This window comes from Numenius arquata, chromosome 1 (genome assembly GCF_964106895.1).
Source record: "Numenius arquata chromosome 1, bNumArq3.hap1.1, whole genome shotgun sequence".
Taxonomy (NCBI): domain Eukaryota; kingdom Metazoa; phylum Chordata; class Aves; order Charadriiformes; family Scolopacidae; genus Numenius; species Numenius arquata.
In genome coordinates this window covers 12,018,858-12,045,466 of record NC_133576.1, presented here as the reverse complement: position 1 = coordinate 12,045,466, position 26,609 = coordinate 12,018,858, and the positions used below count along the sequence as shown (strand labels likewise).

At 37.3% G+C, this 26,609-nt stretch overlaps 1 protein-coding gene across 2 annotated transcripts in view; it reads left to right on the top strand.

The window, feature by feature from the left end:
• The window catches only part of STXBP5L (syntaxin binding protein 5L), a 201,316-nt gene that overhangs the window by 153,619 nt on the left and 21,088 nt on the right, over positions 1–26,609 (top strand). For both annotated transcript variants that reach the window (XM_074145586.1, XM_074145578.1), the window contains 2 exons: positions 3,746–3,811; positions 24,709–24,879. In XM_074145586.1, coding sequence (XP_074001687.1) covers positions 3,746–3,811; positions 24,709–24,879 — 237 coding nt within the window. The remainder of the gene's footprint in view (positions 1–3,745; positions 3,812–24,708; positions 24,880–26,609) is intronic.

Here is a 26,609-nt window from a genome sequence, read left to right as displayed (position 1 = left end):
GAAATTCATACCATCTGTTGGCAAAACAAGAAAATAAATAGTCTTTATGAAGCATCCAAAAAGTCAGCAAGTTCAAAGGATGTTGATAGAAAATTGGAAAATAATCTTCAGAATGAAGACTTTTCAGTGAGAACTCCTTATTCCTCCTTCAGGCCAGTCCCTTGAGAGGATGTGAGCAAAAGTAACCTTGGTCTGACAGGAGGACACAGAAAACTGTGTGTTATGAGTCATTACATATCAGTAATTGACACTTTAAATCACACCTGACAACACAGTAGAAGCTAATATAGGTTGAGTTTTAAGACAACAGCTATATTCGGAACTAACTGTCATTTCCAAAGAATGCATCCTATTTAAACATAAAGAAAACATAGCACGGTAATTCAGTCTGAAGATGATGGATTAAGATAACACTGGGCTTACTTATTGCCTTGTGAATATTTATGATATTTTATTTATAATTCATTTATCTGTAAGCAAAGATGTGATGATTTTGGGTGCTTTTAAGTAGATGATCAGTCTGAATCATTTAATCATAGAGTGAGAAATTTAAAATTTTAAAAACAATTTTAAATTATAAGTTCACAAAAGTTGTTACTCCATACTAGACTGTACATTTTTTGATTCTTTAATAAAGAGGAAATGGGAATCACAGTAAACTTTGAAAAGTATCCATGGAATGTCTTTAAAAGTGCTTTAATGCCTTATTTACATCTTGCACTATTTTCATATGTTTATAATTTGTTGATATCAAAGCCAATTTCTTTATAATGTCAATGGGTAGATCTTTTCACAGGTGCTTGTTTACATTGTGAAACTTCATTATTTGCCTTTAGTTTTGCTGCTATTTTGTTCTTGTTCTACCTTGACTCAAAATTTGCTGATGTGGGAGGTTTTTTTGGTAAAAATAGCTAAAACATCCCGGGACACAGATTGGGCCTACAGAACTTCAAAACGAAAAGGGAAAATATTGTTGAAATCTAACTTCAGTAGCTGTTATAGTCTCTCAAACATTCAAGGGAAGCTAAGTTGCATGGAAATACTTATACATGATAAATTATTGAAAAGATTTAGCTTGATTTTCTTACAAAGGAAATGACAGTAGAAAATAAGCAGTAGTACAAAGAAAAGCTTGAGAGCTCTCTTTCTTATCTCAAAGGGAAACAAAAGACAACATTTAGTGGAATCAAAGGTAACACATGAAAATTGACAAGTATGTTTATTCCTCTCAGTGAATGATGATTGTGCAATTCATTGCCATGTAACATCTTTGGGATTTAGAATTTAGTAAGATTAAAAGGGACTTTGGATACAAGGATGGATAATGAGAAGAACTCATTATAATATTTCTAAGCAAGAAGGATTTATGGCAGGAGAAAATCTGCAAGTAGCAGTGCTTAAGCAAATCTAAATGTCTGAGATTAAGACAATGCCCTTGTGCAGGGCGCATAGTACCACTTATGCTTAACATGGGGACCTACTGCACTTTTTTTAAAAAAAAAAAAGCATCTGTTTTTTAAAACCATAACGACCATCTGATGGTCATTATTAGACGTGATAGTAGTTTGACAACAAGTCTAGATTTTCAGAGAAGTTCACATGTTCACCATTTTTAAATACCATAACGTGCAATGTATTTTTACTGTTGTAAGTTGTGGAAGTGTTGCCAAACATAAAGAGCTTACGGTATTCTCACAGTGGTTGCCCTTGGATTTTCAGAACAGTGGTGTACCTTGGTGCATTTCCTACTTAAATCAGTGGCAACAAAATTTATATTGAGCTGTAATATGATGAACTCACCAAAAAAAAAAAAAAAAAGAAACTGTTTAGAAGCAAAATCTGACTTGGCATGTGACATCGTAACTATCATCAATAGTAACTATACGAGGCTTACAAGAACTTCATTAATCACAACATCATAACCATAGTGTTAACATTTTAATATCTCTAATACTTCATTTTATTAATCCACGGCCTCTGATGCTATGTGAATGTGCCAAACTCACTCCCACTGTACCTTGCAGACAGTTCTGCAGCAAAAATCAATTATGTCCTAAATCTCTAGGTACATACAGAAACCCCAGAGTCAGGTAGAAGTAAGATTTGCTGTAAGAAAGCTATACATAGAGAGGCTCCCTAAATGGCTGCAGTTCCTGAATTCTATCATAACATCAAAAGTGGCTGGGCTCACAATTGAATGGAATAAAAAAATTCTCTCACAGATTCTAAGTAGAATCAAAGAAAGATTCAAGTACATTTTGCAAAATAAAAAATCTTTGGTTTTCAACACCAGTACCTAGATTGTGATCTTTTGCTGTTTAAAAGTCAGGAGCAAACATGTCGTTACTACTGACCAAACAGGCCCAATCAATACTGCTGTTTTTCCAAAGCGCTCTCAACGTTGTTGTAGTACTCGTGCAGTCTCATTAGCTGTTGGGGCTCTGGATTCTCCCCATTTCTCAGAGCAGCTCAAAATTACATTGTAATAAAAATATCAGTACCTACCTTAAGATCCCACTGTTCTTAATAGAAAGAGAACAGTACTGGCAACCAAATGGTAGTAGATTTTTTTTTTTAAAACAAGAGTCTGTATGAGTTCTAGACTACAGGAGCCATAAAAATTAAAATATACCACAGGAGGCGTGGTGCCAGATTAAAGCATATTGAAAGGTCATGATAGGATGTTTGAGTTTTGTTTGTGCAGAGTGTGCATCAACACTGTATCAGTCCAACAGTAATGCAGATCTGAACGTGGGCTAATGTTCACTAGGCTGTATGACCCGAGTGCTGTGAGTCCCTGTCGCTAGCAGATGGATATCTGGTGCTGGGCTGTCTGCCAGTCCCAAACAGTCTATGGCCTGAAGGGTCAGAGCTCCTTACAACAAGTCTGAACCACTTGATACAGGGCACTATGGGATACATACGAAGGGTACATTTGAATAGGCTGGCTGTGCCCAGTTCACAGTTATCCCGTGGTACAGGATAACATGAGTTCAGACTTTCTCTCCCTAGTATGCCAAAAAGCATGTTTAAAACTTGAACATACAGCCTGTACCAAAAAATGGATCACAGAAACAAGTCCAAGCTTAAGCAATATAGACTAAGATTACTTTCTTGTTCCTGTCTTCAATGGTATACTGCTACAACTGAGTTCCTCACAAATATTTATAAACAATATATAAAGTATCACGTCCAAAAATTCTGTGTTATAGTCAGACAGCATTATCATTGCCTCTGTGTCCTTTAAAATGAGCTATCTTGTGTGAATTCATATAAAAATTCCTAATACTGCATAGTAGTGGTGATATTTTTGTATTCACTCTTTTCCCCCTTTCCCCCCTTCTCCCTCTGTTTTAAGGTTTCCTCCCTGCATTCTTCAGCAGTTGAAAGCATGGAGTTGTTTCCACATCAGTTTGACAGGGATGAGTGAGTCTGATTCATATCACAGACACTAAAATTTTAAACTATATTTACTTGTTTTCTCTCATTAGGTACAGTCACTCTTTGTCTACCCTGAGGCACTCGGAAAACTAATCTGAGTTAACAAGAGGTGTGATTTTTAAACCAGACCTAAATTTCTGCAGTGACAGCCTGATAACTGCAGTTATCCGAAATAGATATTTCCCTTGCATTTCACACCGTTCCTTTTTCCAAATTGATTTTCAAGTGCAGAACATCATCAACCAAGAAAGTTGAAGCATGCCCTTTTAGATTGTAACTTAACTTTTTGACTCCATTTTTTCAGGCCTGACTGAACTCAGTGACAGTCCAGTTTCCCTGGAGCTAGAGCGTTGCAAGTCTCCCACTTCAGGTAAAGGTGATTGGCTTCTCTTCCTGCAGTCTGTATAAGCCATTCATGTCATGCATCACTGTGTTTCATTAATCCCTAAGAAGTGAAGTGCATAGTTACAGTTCCAGAAAGAAGAAATTGCTGGAGACGTGCTTATTACATAGCACAGTGAAATCCTATGTCTGTTTACTTAAAAAAAAATTAACTGTAGGTGGTGCATCTTGAGGTGAAGAGCATGAAAACATCTGAATTAACAACATCGTGCAGGTATTTTCCTATATCCTCCTATTAGAGGCTTGTTTCTCTGCTTTCTAAAAAGGCTTTCTTTCTTTTTTCAGTAGGGACTTCTTCTAATTTTATATATATATAATGCATATTTGCATGTAGAGAAATTATTTGAAAAACAGCGATATGGAGATGGTAAATTTTAACCATTAGAACCCAGCAGTGCCTAAGTTACGCAACTTGCAATGGAAGAATAACCTCAAATAAAAATATTTGCTTATCAACCACTTTGACCCAGCAGTGAAATCTTGGCCATTTAAAAATTTATAAATGTTTCCCGTTTTACCCATAGTCCTTCAGAGGGTGGAGTTCATCTCATTCCTAGAGACTTTTTCTGCAAGTGCCTAATCTGCATTGATCTCTTTAATGTGAGTTCACTGTCTTAAAGATCCTTGCTTAGAGCTGTTTTCTAGTAGCCGACTTTTAAATGTGATGGAAAATAAGGAGGTGTAGCTGTGATACATTCATTTTGCTTGTGGTATGCATATCAGTTTTCCTTGTAGTTTGGTAAGTATTGATAGACACTACTTTTTTCTGGTTTATTCCTTAGTTACAGTAACAAATTCCCACAAATATGCTACTCAAATCCTCTGTTATTTCACGTATTTTACTGTATTGCAACAGGACACAATAATCTTCAATGGAGGCCACTAATTAGTAATTTACAAAAAGTTGAAACTAATAAAAGTGTTTCTGTAACACATCAAGAAGTAAAATAAAATAGCTGTTTTGAAATATGTATTTCCTTGTACTATTTGTAACCCAAATTCTGTAGACATGGGAATATTGAAGTGAAATAGGCCATAATAATATTGATATAACACTAGGAGGTCAAACTCTTGAACTGTACCTCAGAAACTCATGATAGGGGCTTTAAATTAAAACAGTTGATAACTCGGTATAATTAGACTATTTATTGTGTGGCTCGCTGGGATTCGTCTTTTCAATCTTCTCTCCAGAAATGAGCTACAAACTCTCTTCTTCTTTTTACTGAAAACTAAGAGATCACTGACTTGGTAAACATATGTGCATATGCTTAGTTTTATAACCATGAGTGACTCCTATAGCACCTTACTTCTTCTGCAGTTAACTTCAATTTTTCATTCTGCTATTGATGAAAAATACCTATTTTAGATAAGTTTAAGATAATTTGCTTCGAACTTTCTCCTGCTTTTCTGTTTTGGAGATGATTTTATAGGGAAAACATGACACATTTATGAATGTTTCCTATTTTAGCCCTTCCATGTTGTTTTCCAAGCTATATTTGAATCTTTAAAATGTCAAATGCAATTTTGTAGGCAGTAACTATTATTAGCATTAACTGCTTTTTAAAATAGAAGTTACTTCTACTGTGACTGATATTAATTATTTTTTTTAAATTAATGCAAAATGAAAATAATCTTGCTTTGGCTTACCTGCTCTGATACTGGGCAAAATCCAGTCTAATCATCTGGAGTAACCATCAAAATTGCAACCTCCAAGAACTAAGGAGCAGAACTACCTCGTGCTTGTCAGCACAGCCTCACAGCTACATCAGCCTTGGCGCTGGCTGGTGTTTCTTTCTCATAGAACACAATGAATTAATTGATCTGCGTAGTTACAGATTTGTCGGGAAGGATCCTTCTCCTTCCAATCTTGCCTTTGATCTATTTAAGGTTCATGGCGCACAAGCTCCATAATGGAAGTGTGCTGTACTCTGTAGAGTCCCATGATGTCTGTGTTTGTAAAAGCAGTGACCACATTCCTCTGCTGAAGATAGGCCAAGACTTTATCCTTCAGAAATTTAGCAGAAACAGAAAGAACACTTGGCTGCTGAGTCAACTGATTGAAGTTGCTGCCCAGCGAAGGTCTTACTGGGTATGACTACATCACCAACTGAAGAGGTTGCAAAGACAGAAGGAATGGAGTTTGATTTGTTGCAATACTTTAAGGTTGCCAGACCACATCAACATCGGTTCCTCACTTGGCAGTGAAGTTCATGCCAGTTACTGGCCCTGAGTATCCAGAATGCATACACAAAGTGCAACCTGCTGGAGGACAGTAGTCTACATGACAAACACTGCACACATGGTGGCACACCGGTGAGTAACTTCATCCTCAGTTCCATCAGAAAGGGAATGATTTGAGGAACAACATTGATGTGCTCACATGCGTACTTTGAGATTCCAAGACAATGCCTAGGAAGAATCCCTCCAGCACACTAATTTCCAATGTAGATGCAGAAAGCTTTACATCTAAGAGAGCCATTAGTAACTTAGGCAGGTTTCAGTTCCAACCAGGCCCGTAAGAGCAGTGTTGATAAAGGCTTCTTGGAGAACTGGATAAATCTCCTCCCTCCTCCTCTCTTGGTCTGATCCTAGACATTGCATAGACTGTCTGGACTATCTTGGTTTCCCTGAAAAAGGTATTTTGCCTGTAACATCCTACTGCTTGTCATTATTTTAACCTCTGACTAAGCTTCCGCAGAGCCAGCCTAGGTCAACTCGGTAATTCAGCTGTGTTCTTTCTCTTCTCCACTGCCCTAAATCAGAATTAGGCATGTGTTCTATCAGTGATTCAGAGCATTGAAGCACTGAGCAAGAGACTCAGTGCTGAAGAACACTCCTTATTTTACATGCAGGGCTGGTTTCTAGTTCAGTACAAATCCAACTTCTTCCATTAAGCAATGTTTTTAAACTTGTTTCACAAGACTGTCTTTTCAGGTGCTCCTCCTGTACTATTTACTAAAGCATGGCTTTGCAGAAAATGTAATTGAAAAATCAGATTCCTGTTCTGAATGCCTTTCAGACTGGAACATGAAATTAAACCATTTGATTAAAAATTTTCTGAAATTCGCAGTGCCACACAGGTGGTAGCAGCAAGTGAAGAAATACCAACCTTGCATTTTAAGAATGGTAGGCAGAGAAGAGGAATAATCTTCCTTAATTACTGGTATCTTATTTTAATTAAATTAGTATTTAAATACTATAGTGATGAATTTCCAATACTGTATAGGAAGACAAAAACTTAATAAAGCCATTTGAAGGATTCTGCTTATTTGTGAAAATTTGAGTGGTGGCAGTTTCCACTGTAAATAAAATATATTCCAGATATAGCAATACATGTAGAATAACTTTGTTAAAAATTGTGGAACAAAAAACTTTAAAAATAAAGAAACAAAGCACTTATCTATATGAAGCTTGTTTCATAAGAGCAGTGATGCAGCATACCATATAATGGTATTTGGCTTTAAAAAAATCCTCAGATCATATAAAGAACATTGGAGATCAGGATTTTTCCATACCGTCAGACTATCTTACTCTTACTCATGCATGCCATATTTTTTCAATAGAGAAAGTCAAGCTGAATTTTGATTGTTGTTTGTGATTTGGAGGTCAAAACTTAGGCCTTTGTACTACATTCACTGTATAATGGCGTGCGAGAGCTCAGTAGCTCTAAAACAGAATAAAAAACTCTGTGGCCTTGTAAGTACTCATAATGTAAATGGTGCTACATCCAGTGCTGGAGTTAATTACTATATAATGTGTTATAGAACAGTACCCATTCCTGTAAAGTTTACCTTTATTTTTTATCATCTCATTAGGAAAATTTATTCAGGGACTCTTAGGAATAGAATATATATAATATACATAATTATATAATTTATGTCCATTACTGCTTTGGCTATTTATATGAAGCTGCATATTGAAGCATGTAGTTGAGAATACACTGTGAGTACAAGAAAATGCATCTTTGAGACGTCATTGAACTTTGTTGTGTAAGATGCAATGGGCAGTTTAGACTTCTTTCAGAGATCAGAAGGAAAGAATTTCATTGGTCCATGTGTAGGTGAGTGACTCCTCAAATGTGTGTTCTAAAATAAAAGTGCACTTGTGTTTTTTCGTAAGAAATCTCCTTCAAATTGGGGGCTTGCATCCAAAATGCTCTTAAGACTATAGGGCTTAGAGAAGGCTGTGTAAAGATTTCCACAATTGATTCCCATGAGCTTTGGAACAGGTCTCCAATGGCAAGATTAGGAGGTTTTGTACGTGCTGTGGTTTCCAAGTGCTGCTATACTGTTTCATTCCACTGGTTAAATCTGCTGGGATTAGGCCCATGCCATGCCAAGCTCCCACTTTCCTACATGAAATGTTTTTAAATAGCTTTATTTCAAGAAGAATATTCTTAACTATATAGCAGGGGCTCTTTTTTAACTTGTGGGTAACTGCAAAGTAGCTCAAGAGATTCGACTCGGTTTGAAAATTATATTCTCATGGAAAACAAACAAGAAAGTAAATGTTTCAAAACATTTTGTGTGTGTGGAAAACATAGAATGTAATTTCTTTTGAAATTTGGTTATTCATAACATTCCCAGCATAACCATTCCTACTGATTTATATTAAATTTAAAAGTGTGTTTACTAGTCAGAAGGCAAATTAATCGTTAAAGAGAGCTTAGCTCCTGCACTATGAACACGAGGTGCATTTTATCACTTTTTCCAATATGTGGGGGAGTTCGATCAGGTGAATTCATGCTTGCTTAAAATCTTGAGAAGGGATTAGCAAGGAACAGGGAGCAGCATGAGCTGGCAGAGGGAAGGAAATGGGGACGTGGGTTTGGGCCACGGTGTTTGGCTCAGAAAGAGAGCAGTGGGGGCAGTCCCCATGCAGCCCATGGTGCATGGCTCAGGGTTCAAGGGGGCCTGAGCTCACCAACAGGGGCCAGCAGCTCCTATGGACTGGGGAGACAGGAGTTAAGCAAGGGAGCGGGACAGCTTTGGGGATGGTGGGCAGGGTCAGGCACAGCCTGGTGATTGCCAGGGAGGTCTAGGGAAAGGGGTGGATGTCGGTCTGTAAGTCCGGGTCTGGATCAGCAGGGCCATGACCGGGCACAGGAATAGCAGTAATGCAGCAGGAGCTGTAGCTCAGGGCAGGGGTGAGAATTAGGTTCAGCTTGAAAGTGGTTCCCACCGTAAAGTGCTGCCTGAGGTGCTCTGCCCGAGGCCACCAAAGGAAGAGGGCTGTCTGTACGTTGGTCTAAGCCCCAAGAGCCAAACCTCCAGGACTTTACTGTGTACCTTGTCCAAGTGGCTATCTAAATAATGGACTCAAATCCATGTAGAAAGAGATAGGGACTGATATTCCAAAGTATTACACGAGTAGAAGCTGCCTAATAGGAAAAGAGCTGTATGAAATCACCTTCATTTTGAACAATATTAAATTCTCTGACTACAGTCCTGCTGTAACAACTGAGGGAAACACATCACCAAATGTCATAGCTGTGAGCACACATTTGTTTGTTGGTTGTGCCTTTGTGTTTTCGTTGAAAGACTGATAGGAACCATATGGCTACTAGGTAGGACATTGTCCAGTCAGGACTGCTCAGCTTAGCTAGCTTCCAGGCCATACCAAACAAATAATGGTAACAAACCATGCTGCTAGCCTCATGAACCTTTATACTCTACTTCATTCTTAAATTAAACTGGTTTTCAAAAGCTCTTTCACGGAAAGATAGGTTTACATGCATGATCCTCCTCTAAATGTAGAGATAGTAAACTATACATGACTTATGTATATAAAATGTTTCATAGTAATATCCAAGTTCTGATCAGTTTAATAGTTAAAAAGAAAGTAATGTGCACAGCTTTAATCAGAGTAAAGCATGAAAGCAACCAGCTCCTTATTTTGTTTTTACCCTCAAAGATGTGGTCTATTGACAGTGGTGCAACGCTGTGTCCTAGCACAATCACGTCTTACACCAAAAATTTCCACATTTGGTGGTGGAGGTGGTGGTAGGAGTAACTCCTGGTTTCCTCATGCTACGTGTTTCCTTTGCCCTTTAGCCCCCTACTCTAACCTTGTACCCCTAAACCAACTCATCAATTGTAAACTCCTTTCCGATCCTCAGTCCCTTCAGCATCCTGAGACTGTGTTAGATTGCAGCCTTCAGTATGGTGTGCCTATTTTGTCCGTGAGCAGCTGTGGCAGCTCCCAAATCAAGCCTTTTTGGAGTCCTTCAGAGGAATCAGAAAGTGCATACTTTGCACATGCTGTATGAGCCTGCACGCAAATAGTTGGGAGCTATTTCTGCAGTCTTGCAGTTCAGACATATATACCACAATTTGGGAACAGCTGTGGCATATGACACAAGACATGTAATTCCTGTTATATAGAAACATCTGTAACACAGAAATAGAAGAGGTTAAACCACCACTTTGCAAAGCTCAAAGCCTCCCTGACAGCACTAATGAAGCTCCTTACTGTTAAATGCAGCTAGGTTTTATATCTCTTAAATATCCTAATCTAGATCCTAGTCTGTTAGTAAAGCGTCCAACGGTCTTCCTTAGGAATTGATGATATTTTTTCAGAGGGCTGGTTGGGCCAGATGTTGTCCTTTCGTTTAAAGGAGATTATATCATAAGTGATGCTTCTTTCTGTTTCTCCATAGCAAAGCACTGATTTTCTGGAGCAGTATCCTCCATTCACAGTCTGAGAGAGCGTATGACAGCTGCTCAGATAAATGGAATGTTTTTTAAAGGCTGTTCTGAAAATCAAAACTGCCCTTTGTGTGAATACCTAAAATGGATGTAGGAACCTAACACTTGGTATACAAATTAGAGAATTTTCATGTAGTAGTGTTAGTGATGTATATTTTGATGTTGGATTGATCTGAAGAGATCTCTTTGTCTTGTCCCAAAGCATTCAGTTAAAGTGACAGCTAGAAATGGATTACTCAGAGGGCTATGCTGGTTCTACTGATACCAAAATGTTGCTCAAGAGCCTGAAGGCCTCCCCTCCTCTTCCCTGAAGAAAGAAAAGCATCTAGCGTAGGTGCCAGCTGATGTTTTATTCTGCCACATTACAGGCTTTGTAGTTTATGACACTGCAAAAAAAGTGCAACAGAATTTCTTTTTAGGGTCTCTGTGACTTAAAATGGTAAGTTGCTGTTTGGGGCATCCTTCTGACCTAAAAGCTTACTAAACAGTAATTACAAAGGACTTGTTCCTTATATTCGTATGTCCCAGTGTTCCTTGTGGGACTTTTGTTTGGAATATAATAGTTAGCTGAAGAATACTTCATTGTTCACTTCTATTAACAGACTGCATAGGTAAGGGGTAATAGCCAGAAAACAATGTGAAAAAATACTGAATGAATGCAAAATGAAAGAACCATATTGGAAATTAAGTCTTCTGAATAATTAATAAAAGATTTCTTAAGGCATTCTTTTAATAAATTTAACACTGTTTTGACTGCTACAAGACATGCTTCATTTCAGTTCTCTGGTGTTCGTGGTTTAAAAATGTGCTCATGTGTAAGGAAATGGAAACATTTTTGAACAGAAGCAAAATCATAGTTTTGTTGCATAATTGGAACACAACAGATAATTAAATCTTCAGTAAATTGAGTGCAATATTTTGATGTCTAGATAACACCACATTATATCCTGAAGCTGCCGTATTTCGTTTCTGTGCAATATGTCTTCCTTTCCATAATAGTACAATAGTGTGTTATGTCTCCATTACTTGTACAATATGCCCTCTCTTTTTCAAATGGTATCTTGAGGTATGATGTCATCAGAACTCATAATTTCATTGCACCCTCTTATTAAATCGGTTTCCAGGTGTTTAAATATTTGTGATATGCTGCATAACCAGCATTTGCAATATTTGCCTTAATCTCATTTGTGGTTTTTTCTTTTTTATCATTCCTGTCATCACAAGGTAAGATATTGCAGCACGCAGCCAAAGCTGTGTAAAGCACCATTCACTTCTTGAGAGCTGGAGTAATGTTTTTTCCAGTGCTTCTTTGTTCAGTTACATTTATTTTGCTGAATGGTGTACAAGAAAATATTTAAACCGTAATTCTGCCTTTATATGCTGATTTTAAAAAGTACTACAAAATTGCAACATGGAATTAATCAGAAGATGGCATGTTGTTTTCCCTCGCTCCTTTTTCTTTCTTACTTATTAACAACTGCCTTTCTCCTTTTTCTGTTGTTTCAGTTAAAGGATCAAGAAAGTTAAGTCTGCCAACAGATCTTAAGACTGATCTTGGTACGGTAGGCAAAAGCCAACAGCTTTAAACTTCCTTACATTCATTGGCAAAACATTTTACCAACTGATTCATGAGATAACACAATAACCTTGGAGGCTTTGTCTGAAAAGGCTTTCTAAAAACCACCTATTAACCCATACAGTTCTGTTGGCAGCTCTCGGCATTTTGCTTGTTTACTATTCATTTATTTCATGTAGACACATTTTGCCAGTCATTACACACTGTGTGTGTAATATTTTATTATGAAAAGGCTCTAGAACTTTTGACACACTTGAGCCATTCTAACTGGTTTTCTGTGATGTTTATCTCTGCCTATAACACCCAATGCATGCGCTAGTCTGTTTTCTTTATTTGATGTACAGATTTCGTGCCACAACAATGACAAGACCATTGAACATGTATATTTTATGATGTCTTTGAACTTCTGAGAAGTCAGATCAGAAATCAGTCATTTGTGGCTCAATCCTCTCCTTGAGACTTACCTCAGCCAGCTGTTAAGTGCAGTTTGCTCTAACCTTTTTCTCAGTTCTTCTTTAATATTTCCGTGGAAATGCATGGTACGTGAGAGCAGAAATCTCACCTCAAAAAAACCTAAAATGAAAATTCAGCATTTTGCATAACCTAAAAGTGTCTGGGGCAGATCATGCCCTCTTAAATATCCACATAAAGGGGATTGCTCCTGGCGTTTGGGTTGGAATGTGTGGTTCACACAAGGATTTTTATAATTATCTTTAAATATTCTCAGTCTCAAGGAGTCCTTTCTAGTTTTGCTCTCATGGGAAGTTTCTTGTGTAAGATGACTGAAAAAGCTGTGTAGCCATGCCTCATTACTTTGAGTGTCTTTTTAGAGATAGAAATTAAGGTTGGATCACATCCTTGCATAATGCAGCTGAACTTCATTTCTGTCACTAGGAATCATGTGCGTGTATTAACCAATGTAGCACTGTTCCCCAAGGCAAAAGTCAGGGGAATAAATATGTCTTCCACATTATAAATGACTGAGAAACTTGGAAAACTGCTAATAGCTTCTGATTAAAGATTAAGTAAATAAGTGTTGAAAAATCATTGGGAAATTCAATCCAGACTGTTCAGGCTTCAGTGTACAGAGTGATTTAGTTGAAGTAACTTACTCCGTCATTAACAGCGATGTTTGAGAAACTAGGAATGTAGGAATGCACCCCAAAAAAATTTGGAGTGGAAAATTGTAATACTGATATATTCAAAAAACGTAAAAGGAGTGATGTAGGCAGTTATAGACCTGTAGAATTAATATTTTACATTAACTTAATTTTTATCACTAATTAACCTTTATAAATTTGTATTTATCACTAAATAAATGGGCTGCTATTAAGAGGGAAGGTGAATACATAGAATATCAAAATAGCCATAGGGTAGGCTTAACCATAGACTAGCCATAGGTAAGGCTAAACCATATTCTACAGATCAGACTTTTTTTTGTTAGAATTATTAAAAATATATAATCTTGAAGAACAATCTCTATGAAATAGAATGAAATCCTGAATCATAACACAAGAAAAAGATAAATTTGATGTGTACAAGGCTGGATTTATAAGTTTTTAGAAAAGTAAGAAACAAATCAGTGTAACTAGAAAGTGGGGAGGGCTTTACTGTATAATGTAGGAATCAGTATTAAGATTTAATTCTATTCAGCATCTTGAGACTGACAACTTTTAAAGTCACATATTAGAGAAGAAAACTGCCCTACCATCAGCATTCCTGTGATCATGCTGGGAGATGGACAATATTGTAAGCATTGCCTAGAATATATTGACAAATTGAACTCAGATTTATGTTTAAAACAAAAAAATACCAAAACCCCCCAAACAAACAAAAACCAAAAAAACCCACACCCACAAAATGCCAAGGACTGGGGAGCAGTAAGGATTGTATACAAAAGGAAAGCTGTAAAAGTTCAACCTAAGAGCATAGGAGGCATGGTGATTCATATTAAATGTATGACATGTAGGGAAGTTTGAAGAGTAATGGAATGCATAATCCTGTCTGGGATTTTGATTTCAAAACAGTGATGTTTCTACCATTCCTCTATTTACCCGTACTCATTATTTTTAATGATGTAGAACAAGTTAAGTATAAACTAAAACTAAGAAGGTCTGTCTCAACAACCTGCAGAGACCAGTGTAACTCCATTAATTTCAAAAGCTTCATACAGACTGGAAAGTATTATCAAATTGTCACTTAAGCATTCTATTTGTTGTTACTGCCACAACTATTGGATACTCTGTATTCATATTACCAAGAAGCCTGGTGGATTGCTAAGGATAAAGCATGTGGAAACAGCATTCAACGCGTAAGGTGGCAGGTACTCATAGCTAATCAATTGCAGAGGAAGGTTAAAAAGAAAACAACTGAAACAAACAAAAAAAACTTTTTTCAGTTGTCCTTCATGACTGTCTTAGAAGAACAGAAGGTTCCTGTTAATTACTCTAGCCATTAAAACTGTGCTGAATTATAGATTGCTTAGTTTACAACAGGCTGAAAAAGCCTCTCTTTCTCGATGTAGGGAGCTAAATTTTGATGATTGTTCCTGGAAAAGGTGAAGAATAATGTCTGCGTTTCGTTTACTCTGCTCCAAAATGTCCTGGATACACTGGCAGAGCTCTTAGAGATTATTTTTCTACTCTTTGGCTGTTGCCTGAGATTGTAGCCATAGTCTAAATATCCAGGGGATAACAATAGGCTCTGGCCTACACTTCTGTTAAAGATATTCAGGTCCTCACTTTCAAATTATAAGATACTGTACATCTGTCCCATTGGCTCTGGCTCATAGCTTTTCATAGAGTGCTGATACATCGCCTACTCTCCCCACCGACTGCAGCTAATTGGGAAATACATTAGCATTTGGCAGCTTACGGTTCTGCGCCCTTCTTAGGATCTGGCTCATGTAATGTCCTTGCTTTCACTTTGCTTTGAATTGTAATAGTAGAGGTTAAGTAGAAGTTAAATCTATTTTAGGTGGAGGTGTTGCCAGTACTGAGAATTGCTTGGGGAGTAGTTTGCTAGCATTTAAGGGAATAATGTATGATCTGATGATGGAGGGTGTTCTGGTTAAACCTTGTCAGGGTTTTCATGACTTAAAGGTACTTTGGGACTCCATTTTCACCCTTGTATGACTGATAATCTAGTTGATCTTAGCATCTTTTTATTTTGATGTAATGATTATTATTTGTCCTTGCTGAAGAACTTGCCACCTGTGGTGGTGATGCCATCTCTCCACATAGAAACGTGAGAATATGCCATATGCGGGGATACATTGAAACTTTTTTATAGTTTTAGCTACTGCAGATCATAGTAACCCAATGTTTACTTGAGTTGCCCAGAAGGAAGATGTAACATTGCATATAGTGCAGATTTTCTCAATTATCCTTCAGAGGCAGCTCTGAATGATGGTATCATCTTTATTTTTGAACCTCATACTGTTTCCCAAAGTTTTATGAAAATATCATCTACATTTCCATGCACTGTTGCAGTAAAATGAATTATGGGGATAATCCTAATCTCATTTAATGAAGTGGAGAATCTGGGATATATCCAGACACATACAACTGCTTTTATATGAATTGCTTCACCAGCCACTTTAAGTATCAGCTTGTTTGGGTTTTTTGGAAGTATTTCTACTCATTTCATCTGATCAAAGTTTCCAGGTGATCACAGGGAGTAGACAGAAGTCCAAGCTAAAGATGGAGATACTCAGTAACTGCTAATTTTTATTTAATTCCTATGAACAGATGGTTTCGCTGTGTGAATGTATGCTATCACCTAGACTTTATTAGCCAAAGAACAAAAGAATATGCAAGTAGAGACAGGCATCTTTTGTTTCCTCTTGCTAAGCTGTGATCTTCAAAAGATTTATATAATTTCCTATGGTTTCTGCAGATATTTATAGGCAGTGAATGAATTCTTTATCAGGTCAGAGTTAATGATTCCCATTTAATACAACAGTGAAAAACTAGACAAAGCTCACTTTTTTTTTTTTTTTTTCAAGAATCTTAGAAATGTCTTCTGATGCAGAGGCCCAAAAACTTTAATTCTGAAAGCTGGCTTCATAAAACACAATTGTAGAGGTCAGACAAAGGAATTTTGGTTATAATTCTGTACTCCATTTTGTACGAGGTTAGTGGACTCTGATTTTCCTTTCCTTAAAGGTTTATGCACACCGCAATAGAATTATAATACAAAAACATCCACCATTCAATGCCTTTGTATTTCATTGCAAGGGAAGTGTCACTTCCTAGGTGCTCTCAAGCCTATGAAACAGTACCCGGATATCGTAAACAAGACCTCATTTTAAGGATGAGCAGTGGGATTACAGCAATTCTTGCTTTACCCTTTCAAAGTACTTCACAGCACACATTAGGCACTGGCAAAATTTTGAAGCTTTTAATCTGGTTTTGTTTACTGATGCATTGGACAAACTAGTAGATTTTAAGTGGAGCATTCTGTAATAGTTTTTCTGGCTCTGGATCTGTAATTCTGTTTACAATGCCAAAGAACATTTCAGAAAATTTGAAATAATATGAGTTGCTTTCCTCCTGGGTCTGATGTTTTTAGAAAAGGCAATTCAGACATCCAACTTTAACAATGCTTTTCTTGAATTACTTGGCAATATACATTGAAAATTATATGTATTTTTACATGCAAAAGATTTTATGGACTGTCCAGTGTGTGTCTTCTTCCAGAATGGTAGAGTAATTTCTGTTCACTTTTCAGTCTGAAAATATCAGATGAACTGAGGAATCATCTGAACTCTGCTTGTAGTTAGAATCACGGCATAATTAAGGTTGGAAGGGACCTCTAGAGGTTGTCTAGGCCATCACCCTGCTCAAAGCAGGTCTAGTTAGACCAGGTAGGTCAGGGCAGTGTCCAGCTGAGTTTTGAATGCCTCCAAGGACAGGGAGTCCACAACCTCTCTGGGAGACCTCTTCCAGTGTTTGGCCATCCACATGGGAAAAATGTTTTTCCTAATATCTAACCAGAATTTCCCATGTTCCAAGTGGTGTCTTTTGCCTCTCATCTGATCATTGTACACCTCTGAGAAGTGTCTGGCTCTGTCTCCTCTGTATACTCAGATTAGGTAGTTGCAGACAGCAATAAGGTCTCCCCTGAGTCTTCCCTTCTTAAGACTGAAAAGAATCCCAGTTCTCAGTCTTTTCTCCTACATCACATGTGCCAACTCCCTTACCAGCTTGGTGAATTGACTCCTGTATGTCAATATCTTACTTGTAATGGGGAGCCCAAAACTGATCACAGGACTTGAGACGCAGCCTGACAAGCACCAAATAGAAAGGAAGAATTAGATCCCTCAAGCTGCTGGCTATGCTTTTGCTCATTCAGTGAAGGATGCAGTTTGCCTTTTTTGCTACATGTTTGATCGCTATTAAGATGAAAAACATTGTGAGTTGGACTAAAGGCTTTCACTTTTACAGAAATGGTTTTAAATATTTAGCCTCTCTGCAATTCACATTTCAGGTTTGGATTTTGATATTCTGTAGCTAGGACCCTACTAGACAAAATCTCTTTCATCTGCTGAAGGTCAGGTGTATGACATCACCACTTTCTTCCTTAATTAAATAAGAAAAGGTTTATGGTCAAGCATTTTTAAAAGAGAACCTATGTTAATAGATATATTAGCACTCTGCCAGTCCAAATAGCCAGAATAAAAAGTAGCAGGAGCTGATCAGCAAGTTAACTCTGTTAGCTATTGCAGCATAACAAGCATGGAGTGTGTGGTTATATTTAAAATACAGAAAGGGGCTGCGTTCTGATTTATAATGCTTCCAGGAAAAAAAAAAAAAAAAAGAAACAAAAAAACAAAAAACAACCCACAAAACAAAAAACAACCAACCAAACAAAAAAACCCATCTGATCTACATGGGAGATTTAAGAAGCAAGTAGTTTAAAGGAAAGGTAAGTGCTTTAAATTATCAAAATGATACCATAACTAAAATGTTTATAACTGATACAGTTAAATGTAGTCATGAAGGAAAGGCAGTAAAATTTGTTAGCTGAAACAACAGAACAAGCAGTAAAGATCATCATACGTTTAAGAGTTGATAATACTAAGATGATATGCAACTGCTAGGCTCACAATGTAATAGATAGTCACTGTTCCCAAGTTCTCTATTTTTACTTAAAGAAGAGTTCCTTACTGAGGCCTCTCAAAGGTAAGTAATTTTCCACTCCTTTCAAGCAATGTAAACACATTCTTCCATTCCGTGGTCTCTGTACACTTCTCAGGTTGTAATACTCTCCAGCAGTCAAAATCTGGGGCTAGACATAGATTTTCCAGACATGACAGGACCCAGAGATCCTCTATAGTAAGTGACTTGGATTGGGATTGAGCTCTCACACAGATGGTCATCTGTAGATAGGGACACAGGCATGAGACAGATGGTCCTACCACCTTGTTTGAACTTAAAGCAACGTCCAAAGTCTTAGTAACTCACCTGTGTGTACAAGCAGAAGAATATTTAGAGAGTAATAGTTACCCATGTACAATTATTTTGACAACAAAGTGACAACAAAAGAAGGATAAATAAGAACTCTAAATCAGAAGTTATTAACTGTAAAATCTGGTTTTGCAACATTAAAATAAGAATGAACAATTGTTACTAGTTTATTTATTACAATAAATTGATATGAAATCTGTCAAAAATCTACAATGCATAATGTTAACAAGTTTGGAAAGATTTGGATTTTTTTTAAATTGTTTGGTTCTGCATAAAAGTTATGTGTAAACTTAATAATATTTGGAATGCCTTATTTGACCATGTCTGTGCCTTTTTCTGTTGAGTATTTGCAAGCATGTTAGCATTTATGGAGTGGTGCTAGCTCAATTATTTCAGACATTCTTACTTTTAGTTAAAAGCAATGATTTTTGGAAAAATCAAGCGAAGAATCTTGTTAGAAAGGACTAAAAACAATTTTGTTGTAAATATCTTATATTTTGTTCATTCATTTCGGATGGAAAGGTGGAGTTTTGTTTAGGAAGTCTCCAGGTCCTATGTGTCACGCTTTATTTTTTTCATGTTCACATTCAAAAAATGTTTCCAGTCCAACCTCTTTGAAGAATTTTTCATTTTCAAAAATGGAGAGTTAAACCCAGATTTTCCCATCTTGAAAACGCAGGGACAATACTAATAAGAGGCGTTCAGTACTAGTTGTTGATATCCTAGGTAGTCTTGTTGTTCATCCACTCTACTTGCTTATTTCGATATTGTCCTCTGTGCAGCTCAGAATGCATCGTTTCATGCTTACGTTTCAGAATTAAGTTTTCTGTCTGTGTTTTCCTGTTTATTGCACAAAGCGTAGCAACAATTTATGTTACATTATTCTGTTGAGGCACACTGAGTGCTGTGTACTTTTTGAGACAGTCAGTCCAGTAGCGTGGTGTTATATGATCACTAGTAATTCAGCAGAGGAATCCGAGGAGCAGAGTTAGATCCAAGCAGTCCAAAATTTTCCCACTGTTCTCAGGGAACAAAGCTAGATTTATTTTTAGATTTGCACTGCCAAGTTTGGTTTTTCAGATATGATAATGTAGAGGTAGTGATGTTATGACATATATTCTTAGTGTTCTTCATTTGCATAGTGTTTACTTTGTATTTCAGTTTCATTGTTCATAACTGCAGGCAAAAATACTAGTTTTAAAAGGGGCTCTGTCAGTGACAACATGCTTAACATTTTCTACCACTTCACAGTATTTTATTTCTCTGAAAAATAAATCTGTTCACCCTGCTTTCAAAAAACAGACAATATCTAGGATGAAGCACATGATAGAGTTCATTGCCATAATAAGAATACCATTGTATTACACAGGCAGTATATTACAATGACAGCACATTATATTCTTAGTGTGGACCTAAATGTACTAGCAGTATGTCAATAGGGCAATTCATCCTTCTTCTTCAAACTGATGAAGACATGATGGTAAATATACAATTTTGCTGGCAGTACATCTATACTAACCTCTTCTGCTAGGGCTCACACCTCCTCTCTTGCCTGGTTGACAGAACTGCACCAAGAGAAAATTGTCATCCTGACTTTGTAAGGGTTTTTCTTTCAAATATAATTGAAAAAAAAAAAGGTTAGTCACACCCATAATCATTACCCCAAATCTAATTTATTGATAATACACAAAAATCCCGCAGTGGAAACAGATGGACTTTTCCTCCCTTTAACAGCAGAGATTGTATTCCTCAACATTTGTTAGAGAGATTCTCTGGGACTCATTTTTCAGGTTCTTTCTGCTCCATATTAAAGCATCTCTTTCTGGTCCTCTTGCCTGCTCTTTTATTGATTACTTCCTTACAATTTAGGATGATATTATAATCCTTCTAATTAGTTGTATTTAAATTCCTTTGCTCTTAACCTGTCTCAGATCATTAGTAAGAACTGGTTTTCAGCTAGTTTTTTCTGTGTGAATTTATCCCTTTGTTAGAACCGGAAAAAAAAATGGTTGATCTTTTTTTTTTTAATTATTTGTTACATCTAGTGTAGCACAACTTTCTAGGCAGCAACTGCAAATGCACATTTCTTTGTTCTTACTGACATTTTTAATACATTTGGTTTTAACAAGGGTTCAGCTTTTCACTGGTAAATCGTTGGTTCCTTTTGCTTTTTGCAGAGGTCACCAAGTAGTTTAAAACAATCATATGACAAGACAGATTGTGTAACCTGTACATGTTACTGTGTGTTAACTAAAATCAACATGTTTATCTTTAATACACTTCCTGTCTGTGTAATACTCCTCGAAAAAATTAGATTAAATTTGAGGCTCTCCAGCAGGCTTGCTGCTGTCATGTTGCACGTTGCATCTCTCAGAAGGCATCTCTCAGTAGTTTCATCAAGTTCACAGTAACTAATGTTACTTCTTCAGTTCTTAGTCTCATCGTCTCACTGGTATTTTTTGTGACACACTATTCTTCCATCCAGGACAGTTCTGTTTCTTTTTATAAGCAGTTTTTGGCGTGCACACTGCACTGAATGGTGCTACTGCTTGGTAACAGGGATAGCTAAAGCATTTTTAATTCATGTGGGTAATGCCATGAGCCCAGATGAAGGCAAACAACTAGGACCTGCACTGTAGGAGCAGCGTGTGGAGAACATTAGAGAATTTTGTTACGAACTTCTCTTCTATATATTTTAATACATCTTGGATGCAATTTGTTACTCTCTGCTTTATTAAATCAGTGGAGTTAAGCCAGTATAAAATGGACTAATGTATTGTAGCATGGGGTAATCTGCTATGATTACTTCCAATGGCTTGCATGAGCCTTACGTTTTTAAATTAATTAACAGAATAGCTACAAACTGAGCCCTGGCTGTTTAGTTCACTATCCACAAGCAGGAGAAAAGGCTGCTGCCCTGGCAGAGTAGGATGGCTGTTACACGTTCTGGGGACTGCTTCAAAGATAAGCTTCACTGAGCCAGGATGCCCAAATGTAGTGCATTAGTAACTCTGGTACATGCTGCTGGAATCTAGGAGCACTAGAGAGTATAAAGCCTATTCCCTCGACCTCATGGGCGGCAGCACCCATGGGAAAGCATAGGAGGCAATGGCAAATGCAGTGGTGGGAAAGGGTGGAAAAGAGAAGGGTTTTTTGTGTGGAGTGCTTTCTCCCCAGGCAACTATTTTCTGCCTCGTCCAGAAGGAGAGAGTTAGGAGCTGTTGCACTATTGTGTCAACAGCACAGAGCAGTCCATGCGCTGCTTCTTAAGTACCAATGGTAACGTCTCTGATATCAACTGATTCTCAGTATCAACTAATATTTCTGGTATGAGAAAAGCCCCAGTGACCACATGACAAAAGCAGTAAGCCAGCAAGGAAGAAAGTTAAAACATTGTTCTCCCTTAAAAATCAAACAAAGCTGGAAAAAAAGCCAGGTTTTTACAAGTCTCCTCTGTCTGTTCTTTGGGGTGATTGGAAGACATCTGTCATGGCAGAGGAGGATCGGGTGACTCAGGTCTCAGAGGGCTATGAATCATTGCAAGTCATTTTGGCAAAGGGTGATAGCATTCTCAGTCTCCCCTAAAAAGTGCACTGTGCTAGCATTGTTTTTTCTTACCACTTTTCTTGCACACTTCATTTATTTTCAGGCCTTTCTAAAATAGCACATAAACTTTCTTTAGAAACATTTTGTATCACTGAGCTTATACCATAAAAACTGTGAGAAATTAATTTTTAAAATGCACACATAGGATTTTCTCATAGATTTGGGTGGTCTTTACCTGCTAGATTCCTATCAGCTTCTCAGCAAAGATGTTGCAGTCAAACTTCCCATAATTATATCACTCTTTATACAATGTCTTTCTGTTTTTACTAAAGTTTGAAGAGCCGCATTGCTCCTTGTTGTATACATCTAAAAAGTAATCATATCTAATCAGAAGAAAAGAACAGTGTTAAAATATAGAAAAGTGTGTAGCTGATCCCTAAAATCCCTCTTTTGGTCATTGTCTTAGGACTCGCTAACATTTCACCAACTTCAGTACTTGAAGGGATATCCCTGCATCTTCTAGGATGAGGCCTGATTTTTTTTCTCTGCAGGAACTGGCTTTGCTTATTTGGAAAGTCATTGTCAAAACAACTAAAGGGATTTAGGTGCCTGATCCTACTGATTGTTTAATTTGGTCGTTGTAGGTAACTGAGACAAGCAAGTATACTAAGAGAAACATAACAGCATTTGTCTTAAATGTGAATGGGAATTTCGGTGAATTGTGCCCATTCTGTACAATGTTCAGGGAAAGTGACTCACAAATGTTGTTGATGTTTCTATAGAATATGATTTTTTTTTACTCTGTTATGTTCCTCACCGCTTTGTAGGATCCCCCTGGAGATAATTAGATATCACCCTGAAACTCCTTCACACAAACTGAATTTTGAAGAAGGAAGCAGCTGGATGAGGATGTGTCTGGTGCTGAGGTTGAACAGTCAGCCTGTGCCCTTGAACAAAGCCCCCAGTCTCAAAGAACTTTCTGCTGAAATATATCAAAAGTTCCAGCATATTTTGGAAAATTCCCTAACTATAAGTGAATGAATCATCCACATCAGTTTTATATCTGCTGTTAGCTCAGTTAATAGCCATGTATTAAGAAACATGATAAGAGTCATGAAAGTTGTGTCTCCTACAGAGCTGCTGTCTCATTATGCAGTACAGATACTAAATTGCTTTCTAAACTATAATTCTAAACAGTTCTTTCCAATTTTGTTCATAAAGACTGAACTGCTTTCACATGGAAAGGACATGAGTTGCACATTGGAAGACTACATATAATAGCACACTATATGCTCTATTCAGTATAGAATCTGGTTTATTATCTGAATATAGAAATAGCTTTTCATTATGTAAAATGGAGCTATCACAGCATGGTAACCAAGAAATAAATTTATCATGGTATATTAACATCTTTTCCTTGGATACAATAGAAATCAAAGACAGTTAACCGAATATGATACTTATATACAGAATCTTAACAACTAATCTGATTCTCAGATATAAATAACCTGACATTTAAAATGAAGGGAGAAAATCCAAGCTTGTCCTTACCAATGGTATTGAGCTTCCGTAGTTTTGAATAGAAGTATTCAGTGTGCTTGCATAAGTCTCGATTTTTGTTACGCTTATTATCTGCTGTTTACTTAAATTAGTAAGTATGAATTACCTGCTGACCAGAAATAATTCAATTATACCTAGGTGTTTATCCCTTCATAAGTTGAGGGGAAAACTGTGTTCAGTAATTCTTCGCATGAATGTCTTATAGTCAAGTCCAACCCACCCTGAACTCTAATCAGAGGCTTGATCAGTGGATTGTTGTGGTTTAAAGACCTGTTGCCAGTAACGAAGAACAGATGAATGTAGGCAGAGTTTAAAGCAGACATGTTTTGTTTCTCACCCCATCAGACCGCAGCAGGTGCTGTGCTGATTGACCATGGCCTCCAGCAGGGTTCAAGGACTTAGCCTCATATCTTTAGATCTGTAGCAGACAAATCAATTGTTCAGCAGTCAGTTTCCTTAGCAGTAAAATAAATCTACTGGTGGTATATGAAGAATGAAATACATAGCAATATTATGGCTAGTTTTATAATTATCCCAAATAGTGGCAGTTAGATGCCTGTTTCATGAAGCTTCAAGTTAGGTAGGGAAGATGTCTAGCTCTAAATTCTACCCTGTAGTAAATTACACTTGCAGTTCTTTATGAGAGCAAAAAGGAAAGATAGTTTTCAAATATATTTGGTATCTGTTAGGAGACATAACATCAGGGATGACGTTACCAGTGGTATCTTGATAAATTGCCTGTTCACATAGGTCAACAAAATGCTGTGGGATCTGCAGCTGTAAGAACGTGTACCAGTTCTATGACCCTTGGGGTTTTTTCAAAGTATACCTTAAAGATATGGTGAGTTATTCTTACATATACATGCTGGGTTGATAAAACAAATAAGTAGTTATTCTCAGAAGGTTTGATTTAACCCATTCTTAAATATCAGAACGTACATCTCTCCTCCATCCTGAATTTTGGGAGCTGGCACTTTACCTAGCACTTTTTGCGTTCACTTTCCAGATCACGTGAATGGCCACTGTACGAGTCCAACGTCCCAGAGCTGCAGTTCGGGGAAACGACTTTCCAGCGCAGATGTCTCAAAAGCAAACCGTCGAGGGCCTGGGAGGCCCCCCTTCAGAAAAGCGCAGTCTGCAGCCTGCATGGAGATTTCTCTCCCAGTCACCACAGAAGGTGGGTGGCAATGAATATTTTGTTAGGTATTCCTGAATTTCTCACCGAGTGTGAAAGCAAATAAGTTTAGCATGATCCTTGTCCTAATCATTGCCCTGAACTGCTGTCTTCATCTGACTGTTTAGAATTAGAACAACCCCTGTGTGTTAGTGTTGTTACTAACAAGCCTGCTCCTGAGCTCTGCGCTGCCTAGGGATGCGGTTTGCTGAACCTCACCAAACTCTGACTCCCCACCTGTATGGATCGGGTGCTTTGTTCTGGAAAAGCGGTTGTTCATAGCAGCTTATGTACAGTTATTGTGACGGCTAGTAGTACTAACGTTTTAAACTCTCATTGTCTCTACTTACCAAGTCTGAAAAGGAGTAAGATATTTTTAGAATGTGAGTTCAGGCTTTGCACGTGTATATTTCTTTATTTATTTATTGGTACTGAAGACTTTATCAAATTCCACAGGCCCTGGCCACCATTTGCGGTAAAATTGTAGGACATAATCCAATCAATTTTTTCTATTTATAATAAGTTTCCTGCTTTAATGCTTGAAAAAACTCTTCAAATCTTGATCTACTTGAGTGCAGAGTCTTGATAAAACTGAGAGATACAAAGTCAACCACTCATGGCAACGCGTTGTGCTTAAAACTTAAAATAAGTCCATTTTAATTTCAACAGTGCCAGCTATTTCACTGCAGATAGTTTAAGCAGAAGCATTCAGCTGATGTGTTTTTCTTTAATCTTGATAGTGTTCCCACTCTGCTCTTGGTATCCTTGACCCTTGTCTCCCAGGCTTCCAGCTCCCCTGTGTTCCTGCAACAGGATAATGCATTGTCTGTGCAGAAAAGATTCAGTCTATCAAAAGCTGAAAAAGAATAGCATCAAAATAAATGGTGTAGGACCATAGTGTTGGTTGTATTCCATTTTATTAATAGGTAAAAATTTAATAATATTTAAACAACAGAAATTATAGGGTTTAATATTTTAATAATAAAATAAGTAATCTGGACGATTAACTATTTTAAAAATCCAGGTTTTAATTTTAATCAAGCTGCAGAATTATTTATTAAGTGCCTAAGAGATAATGATCTCCTATGGCTATTGTCTGGGCTGTAGCATGGCCTGAGCGCCCTGTGATGGTATAAGTGATAGATGATGGCAACACCATGACCCTAGTCCTCTGTCTTGCAAGGAGCATTTGTATCGTAATCTGCCCACTGGCAAAGGTGTCTGCAACAAAGAAGTTCTTTACAGCTGGAGCCAGTACTCCTTAATTTTGCTGATTGTTAATGGAGACACGACAAGGTAAATTATATCACTCGAAGTGTCTAATTTTGTATTTTTTAATGCAAATTAATGCAAATACCTTTTTTACTAGTGGCAAATTGCTAGAATCTTTAATATTATTTTTTTTTCTTTATGATAACCTAAAATAGCAAAATCTTTTTTGGCCTTTCTTCTAACCTCTGTGGGGATCACACGTCACAAAAATAGCATCTACATGTGTGAGACCCTATGAGAAAACATCCTAATTTGGCACAGAGGGTTCCAAGATTATGTTCTTGACTGGAATAGAGCTGATATCGCAACGTCTGTTGCAGTGTCCTCTAGCAGCTCCTTCCATTTGATTTTAGAACAACACTTACCAACGTTCATCCATGAGACACAGAGCGACGCATGGTGAGAAGCTCTCTGCAAAACGGCTGCACTCACTGAAGGTGTTACCATCTTCCAGCTATGTC